This window comes from Castanea sativa, chromosome 3, assembly GCF_040712315.1.
Source record: "Castanea sativa cultivar Marrone di Chiusa Pesio chromosome 3, ASM4071231v1".
Lineage (NCBI taxonomy): Eukaryota > Viridiplantae > Streptophyta > Magnoliopsida > Fagales > Fagaceae > Castanea > Castanea sativa.
Window position 1 is genome coordinate 22,652,508 of NC_134015.1, and position 6,975 is coordinate 22,659,482.

Below are 6,975 nucleotides of genomic sequence, written 5' to 3' on the forward strand. Positions count from 1 at the left end.
ATTATATTAACCCCACATTCTTCTCATTATTATCAAATGTAAGATTTATTCACAAGTGTATACCTTAATATTGGGTATAACCCCATGCTGGTGCTACTTCCTATTTATCTACTAATTTGTTTGTAAGAGTAGAAAATTTTCCCACAAAAATGAAAAGAGAGTTTACGAAACCAAAAATAAAATGAAAAGAAGAAGGCAAGAAAAGAGTTGAAAGAGACAGTGAAAAGGAAGAAAAGCAAATGTCTCTCTAATCTGCTAACTAGGGACAGACGGGTTTACAAATTAGGCAACCCATGATTGGAGGTCAACCATAGGGCCCATCCAGAATCTTTTGCATTGAAAGGCACTACAGAATCGAAATGTAAGTTACAGCATCATTGTTGAGAAGCAAACAACTTCCCAACATATTGGGGGACCAAATGAAGATCATCATGTACCACAATTTAAGGGTCAGGTCCCCAGATCACCCTTCAAAGAATACGTTAGTGGAAACCAAATTTTTGCCTCAACAAGATTAGTTACACAAATAATCCCCACTTAATCCCCTTCCGGTTTGTTTGTACAGAATCCAATAGATAAATCACTATCAACTAACTACTTGCCGGATATATATGACCCTTCAAATCCTCTTCCAGAGGAACAAAACTGGGTATGCTGCAAGTTTTTTCAACAGATGCAGAATCGCATATATCTCTGAACAATTCCAACATTTGTCGAAAGAGTTGCAAACAAATGCATGAAGTTTTCACAATAAAACTGCACTCAAAACTAAAATGCCTACAATCACAGAGCTCGTGAAAGAACCATCACCATGGAAATATTGTGATAGGCAGCCAGAAGAGGTAGAATTTGAAGATGGGGCCAGTGATGTGCCATTTACAATCGTGCCATTTTTCCCAACACTACATCCACAAAACAGACAGAGAAGTTCAGTGCCATAATATGTAACTTATTTCAAAACTTTTAAGATGTAATCAAGAAGTAAAAATGGATGTTCATTGGAGAAAATAAAGATTTTGAGCAATTAACAAAGAGATAAGTAGCACAGAACCATATAATTAAAAGTTTCAGTTCATACCTTCCGGGAACTATACAAGTACCATGACCTGCAAGAATCGGCAAAAAACAAACATTAGTACTTTTAAGGTGCTAGAAGCAAGTATAAAAACAAGTAAAAATGAAAAAGTGTTTTCTTTGACCTTAAAACCAAGTTATACTATATGTTCTTTCTTGAAAATTGGGTTGGGGGGGGGGGGGGGGGTGGTTGGGGGGAGGGGATGAGACACATGCATGCACTTTGACTGTTTAGTTTTTTCCCCCTGTTTTGAAGGCTGGCTTTCATTCTTGATGCACGCACTCTGCTACCAAGGTTATTAACTTGAGCTCGCATATTGAGCCATCTCTACAACAAAAGACAAAATACAACACTTTAACCTAGTCAGAATTCCATACTTGGATCTGTTGTAGTGATGGTGGCCACCCCCTTAAAATCACAGGTCCCAGAAGATTTGGCCATCTGCTGAAAATATGCATTGAATGCATATGTTGCATGTGTCACCACATTATTAGGTTCATAACATGGTTGCCCCTGCAACAAAGGTGAGCAATCCACCTTCCCTGGCCCACAAGCCCAATCCAGTGCTGCCTGTAGCATTTTTGGATCGGCGCCATCCTTTGCAACACAGAAGGTTTGGTTTGTGGTGTCATTGGCCAAAACAGTCCCCGCACCAGTCAAATGTAAGATATAAACTGGCATACCATTAGCATTGAAAAGCCCCCAGTTCTTTTCAGAGACTGAGCCAGGTCTCAAATCCTCATTGTAAAGCTCATAGATATAAGTACTAACTGCAATCCCAGGATGCTTAGGAGTCCCTGTGTTGTTAAGCACATGCCTGATCAAATTACTGTTGTAAGTGTTGGCATTTTCAACGGTTGCATCTGGCTCAGCTGAGTCGCCCTTGGATGGCCAACCTGACTCAGTAACTACTATGGGGACATTGGTGAAATTTAGATAGGACATTGCAAAATAAGTTGCATCAACAAGAGCATCAAAGACATTAGTGTAATGAAGGAGCGTGTTAGCATCCACAGCTTCCTTGTTCGGAGGAAGAGGGCGGAACAATGCATAGTCCAATGGGATCACTCCATTGGATTGCATGTAATCATAATATGGGTACACGTTAATCATAAGGTATGATCCTGTAGACTGCAAAAATTTGAGCAAGGGAACCATGACTGGATCCCATGAGCGGTTAAAGAAGGCTTGGGAAGGTGGGAACGAGTCAAGGATAACGGAAGAAGAGTGCGGAGTGGAGACTTTGATTTGGCGATCTAGATTAGAGGCAACAAGGGCAGAGTGGATGAACTTTAACGCTGAGACTAGGACTGGAGCAGCATTTGGGAGGGTCGTTAGGACTTCAGATCCAACAGCTATTGCTGTAATGTTGGTAGCAGGGACATGAGCTAGAACATTACGAGTAACCCAGTTGGCTGCAGTGGCATTGGACTGACCAATCCCAAGGAGCTGGTCATTGGGAACAGCAACAGTCACCTGGATGCCTGTGTTGGCAAGGGCAAGGAGCATGGCTTGGTCAGCATCATAGAGCCTGACATGTCGAATATTCTGCGCTTTAAGAAGGGCCACTACCTGAGTTGGGCTTGGCATGTTAGAGAGGTCTGTACCAAGATTTACTCCAATGAAGGCATCTGCAAAAGGAAAAACAAGGTTGAAGGCTTAGACATATACCTTGCCCATGGGAAACAGATTATGTTCCATATTCAATAAAGCACAACACTTAAGTACGATACTTTGTGCAACAAAGCCATAGTTTAATGTGGACAAACAATCAAACATGTATGCAATATTGAGATGAGAGTAAAAAGAATCTAATCATTCAGAAGACTTTCAATATCATCCATTGGCCTTCTTATAATATCGACTTGATCAAATGATATTCACATATTTTTTATGAACAATCAACAAGCAGATTTTAAGCTCTAAGTTTCAAGGATAAAGTTAATTATATTCCAATATCATCCTATAATCCTAACAAACTGGCTATAACTGCAATAACACTAGTTACCGTGTGATAGTTTAAGCTACATACGGTACAATGAGGTAAACCCAAATGATCATCTACCATTCACATAGTTTCTGAATAATCAACAAGAATATTTAGTGTGTTAAGTCTCACTAGTAAAGCTGATGATATAGCCAACCACAAATACATGATTGATCAAACGTAAACAGAAAATATAAAACTCAGATATTACCAAACATCCATCTAATCTAAGTGGGTCTAGTTTAACACCTGGGTAAGACCCAATCCAATCAGACCAATTCCAAGAATCATCATGAAGCAATGAGCAAAATTTGTCACTCCAATATTTAGTTGGAAGGGATATGTTATGATCAGCCCCTAGATTATGGGGCTATTTGTCCCTCTGAAGTCAGATATTAAGCTTGAGGACTAATTTGATCTTAGATATCGCAACACTTACTGGAACTAAAGTTAACAGTCTTTAAATTATAGAAATACACAGGACACAAGAGGCATTATAAAATTCTGACATCATTGTATGTCTGCTACTGGAAAAATCTGATGGATGACAATAATTTACTAATCTTGCTATTGAGATCTGGATTTTTATGTTTTCCTCTTCTGTTCAAGACATAAAAAATTATACAATCAAACAGCTATGATGAGCTTCCAGACAAGTGACAACTAGAAAGAGAATGAGCAGCCAACAAAATTTAGGATGCTAAATATCTGGGCCATACTTGGGTTGGTATATATATAAGGATGTGTGTGTGTGTGTGTGTATAACAATAGAATGCCATCATCAGAAATCACAGTTTTGGCCATCTGTAGCACATTCATGCATCAAAATAGTGGAGCTTTGCTTACCTCTGATTGCTAATCAAAGTAATCAAACAGTATCCTAGTGTTTAGATGCTTCTAGAAAATAACAAACATTAACTAAGAGCACAAATTGCATGGTCCCACACATGAAAAATTCAAATTTTCTTTTTTTTGAGAAAAACATACACACATAAGTTAGAGGGAATGGGGTTGTAATCCCATAACTTAAAATGTATATAAATGATTTAAGATATCTAGACCAAGCTTAAGAAACCACATAATTTCCTAGGTGGAAAGTCATGTGGCGCTCAGTTGCTCACCACCTTAACACCTGGCATTCATTCATGACAGACTTCAAGGTCATTCACAGCTTGTTCCTTCCTAATACATCAATAATGTTTTGGCAAAAAAGATCCAATGTATACGTTAGAACAGATTCATAAATGCATATCAATAAATTTTTGGCAAGAAAGTACAAATTATTAAATGTTGGCTGGCTGGTCGGTGAGCATCACATAAGATTTGTAGCATTGCTTCCAACAAATTATCATCTTAGGAGGCCTGCCACACCAAAGATTACATGGCACTCTACATAAATCCAAGAAATAAAATTTTAACCATTATATAGAATCCTGGAACACTTTTTTTTCTAATTGAAGATTCAGCATTTTTTTTTTGTAAGTTGTGGCCTAATGGAAGGGTTTGATTAAAAAATTTAATTCACCATTTCCTAAGCTTTTGGGATAATCAATCATTTATCATGGTATCAGAGCACGAGGTTTTGGGTTCAAACCTTGTCTCCACCTTGCCTCCTATAAAAAAAAATATATATTCCCACATGTTGGACCCCACTTAATAAGGGCAATTTAGGTGAAGGGAGAGTTGTTAGACAAAATGATTCTTGTGAGACAATTGGTATCAGGGAGGAGGAAGGGGAGATTCGAACTAATGACCTTTGCTTCATGAACTGTGGTCCCCAGCCATAATTTCTGAAGATACAACTCCCTAAAAAGTACAATAGAGAAAAGACGACTATGACCATACTATTACAATCACCCTACCTGATTCTATGAAATGGTTTATAATTTTGTACTCTAAAATACACCAAGGTTTAGATCTGTGTCATTTAGATATAGCCAATTCCGTATTCAGAATAGTTGAGGAAGGTGTGGGCTTATGCACATAATACAGTGGACCAACCGTCCAGTATATTAGATTCCAGAATCAGAATGACAATAGTGCCCTTTTTTTTGAATAAGAACTACATGGATTTCCAATTCATACACTCCACTGAAGATGTTTTGGTCCCACATTTTCTTTGGAACTGTAGTAAGGTGCTAAAGCGCTGACAAGTGAGCTGTGGTGCAATAAGGTATAGCCCATTAAAGAGCCTAAGGACAGATCAGAGATTTTAAAATAAAAGGGAAAGATTTTCTACAGAGACTTCCTGCTTTGGTCAGCTGAAAGAAAGATAACCACCATGACTAGTCTACTCCTCTCTCTCTCTCTCTCTCCAACAAACTGTTTGTTCAAATCGCTCAATAGTTAGCCAATACATTATACAATTATAGAGGAAAATAGGAAAGTGGGCATTTTACATAACTGAGTTTGAATCAATGGGACACATAAAAAGAACTACTACTTCCCCCAATTTAAAGATGAAGGGAAAGAAATTGTTCATTTCAACAAAAGTTATATGATACCCATAAAATAGAGGTAAATCCACATAGAAAACACATCAAGCACACATATAATGCAACTTGAAAGGGGAAGGAAGAAAAGAAAAGGCTATTAGCAGATAGTACATCAAAAATGGTATAAGGGAATGAGACCCATTAGTTTTAAATCATCAAAATGCTAAACATATATAGACTAATAAAGCAAGATAAGCAATAAGTGAGCACACAAAAGCTCAGTTTCAGCAAAGAAAATGGATAGCCAGAAGTTATAATACAAATAAAAAGACAAAGGAAAACAATGAGAGCAAAAATAGAAAGAAAGAAGCTGACCTTCATCAGCTGAAACCACAGAGACTGCTAGTAGGAAGAAGAGCAACAGCATAGCCATTGAATCCCAGTATGAAATCCTTAATCTTCCAAAACAACAACACAAACCCACTTAGAACAATCTCAGAGAAAGCAAGAAAAAAAAGGATATCTGAACCAACCCAAAAGAGATAACCAAAAAATAAAATAAAAAATATTGGAGACAGAGAGAGACAGAGAGAAAAGAGAGCTCCTTTTGAGGTGTGCGTAAAAGTTGAGGAACTATATATAAGCAGAAGGGTTTTTGAGCTCCTTTTTAGTTTAAGTTTTAGTTTAAGTTTAGAGCAGTTGGGTTTTTTGAGGTGGGAAAGAAAAAGAGAGTTATTTGACCGAAATCGAACGGCTGAGAGTGACATGAGGGTGCATGGTGAGCAGTGAGGAGTAGCACAGAATAGAAGAAATTGGGGCGTGGGGTTTCACTTCCGGGCTTTAAACTATGTTTTAGGCTTTGTATGTGAATCCAATGCGTGTCAGAGGGTCACGATCCACGAGGAAACCAGTATATGACGTGGTATTGTAGCTGGATTCAACGGTTATGTTCCGGACACAGACATATTTTATTGTTTCTTTCTTTCTTTCTTTGTTTTTTTGTATTCTAGACAAGGTAAGCCCCACGAGGGGCAAGGAAAGAGTTGTTTGCATACCGGCAGTATAGAAGAGAAGATCTGGGACCATAATTTTCTTTTTCTTTTTCTTTTCTCTTTTATTTTATTTGAGCAAAAAATGGTTAGATAGGTTGATCAATGTACCTTTGTTATCAAGCGATAATTATAGTAGCACCTTAAACATCCTTGAACTAAGATCCTACGCTATAATCATCAATGATCTAAGTGAACAACTTGCAAGTTTGCAAGTAAGGTATAAAGAAGTCACAATTCGCACTTAATGGAGGACTTGAATCATGAACGGGGCCATTCATGGACTAGGGGGCTGGCCCCCCTAATTTTTTTTTTTAAATAATATAATTATATCATTATATATTTAGGTACTAATTTTAGCAATTTTGTTCAATAAAATACATTTTGTCCCCCTTATTTATCATTATAGGAAAAACGCTACAATTACAA

At 37.6% G+C, this 6,975-nt stretch overlaps 1 protein-coding gene across 3 annotated transcripts; it reads right to left on the reverse strand.

The window, feature by feature from the left end:
* Positions 1 to 227: 227 nt before the first annotated feature.
* LOC142626698 (glucan endo-1,3-beta-glucosidase 3) lies at positions 228 to 6,380 on the reverse strand. 3 transcript variants are annotated; one of them, XM_075800406.1, is made up of 5 exons: positions 5,873 to 6,374; positions 4,184 to 4,244; positions 1,453 to 2,706; positions 1,079 to 1,106; positions 228 to 902 (listed from the first exon to the last, which is right to left on the reverse strand). In XM_075800406.1, exons 3-5 carry the CDS (start codon positions 2,663 to 2,665, stop codon positions 746 to 748), a joined length of 1,398 nt encoding a protein of 465 aa, XP_075656521.1. In that variant the 5' UTR covers positions 2,666 to 2,706; positions 4,184 to 4,244; positions 5,873 to 6,374; the 3' UTR covers positions 228 to 745. The 3 variants fall into 3 exon arrangements, with proteins under 3 accessions (XP_075656521.1, XP_075656520.1, XP_075656522.1); XM_075800405.1 differs by lacking the exon at positions 4,184 to 4,244 and having other exon boundaries at positions 5,873 to 6,373; XM_075800407.1 differs by lacking the exon at positions 4,184 to 4,244 and having other exon boundaries at positions 842 to 902; positions 1,435 to 2,706; positions 5,873 to 6,380.
* Between the last annotated feature and the right edge of the window lie 595 nt (positions 6,381 to 6,975).

What these genes read in the sequence shown, in the direction of transcription:
- LOC142626698 (XM_075800405.1), bottom strand. Translation starts at nt 5,930, where the DNA reads ATGGCTATGCTGTTGCTCTTCTTCCTACTAGCAGTCTCTGTGGTTTCA. An exon ending in TGTGGTTTCAGCTGATGAAG is followed by an intron (nt 2,707 to 5,872) that starts GTCAGCTTCTTT and finishes TTCCTTTTGCAG; the next exon opens with ATGCCTTCATTGGAGTAAAT. An exon ending in CATCACTACAACAGATCCAA is followed by an intron (nt 1,107 to 1,452) that starts GTATGGAATTCT and finishes CGATTCTTGCAG; the next exon opens with GTCATGGTACTTGTATAGTT.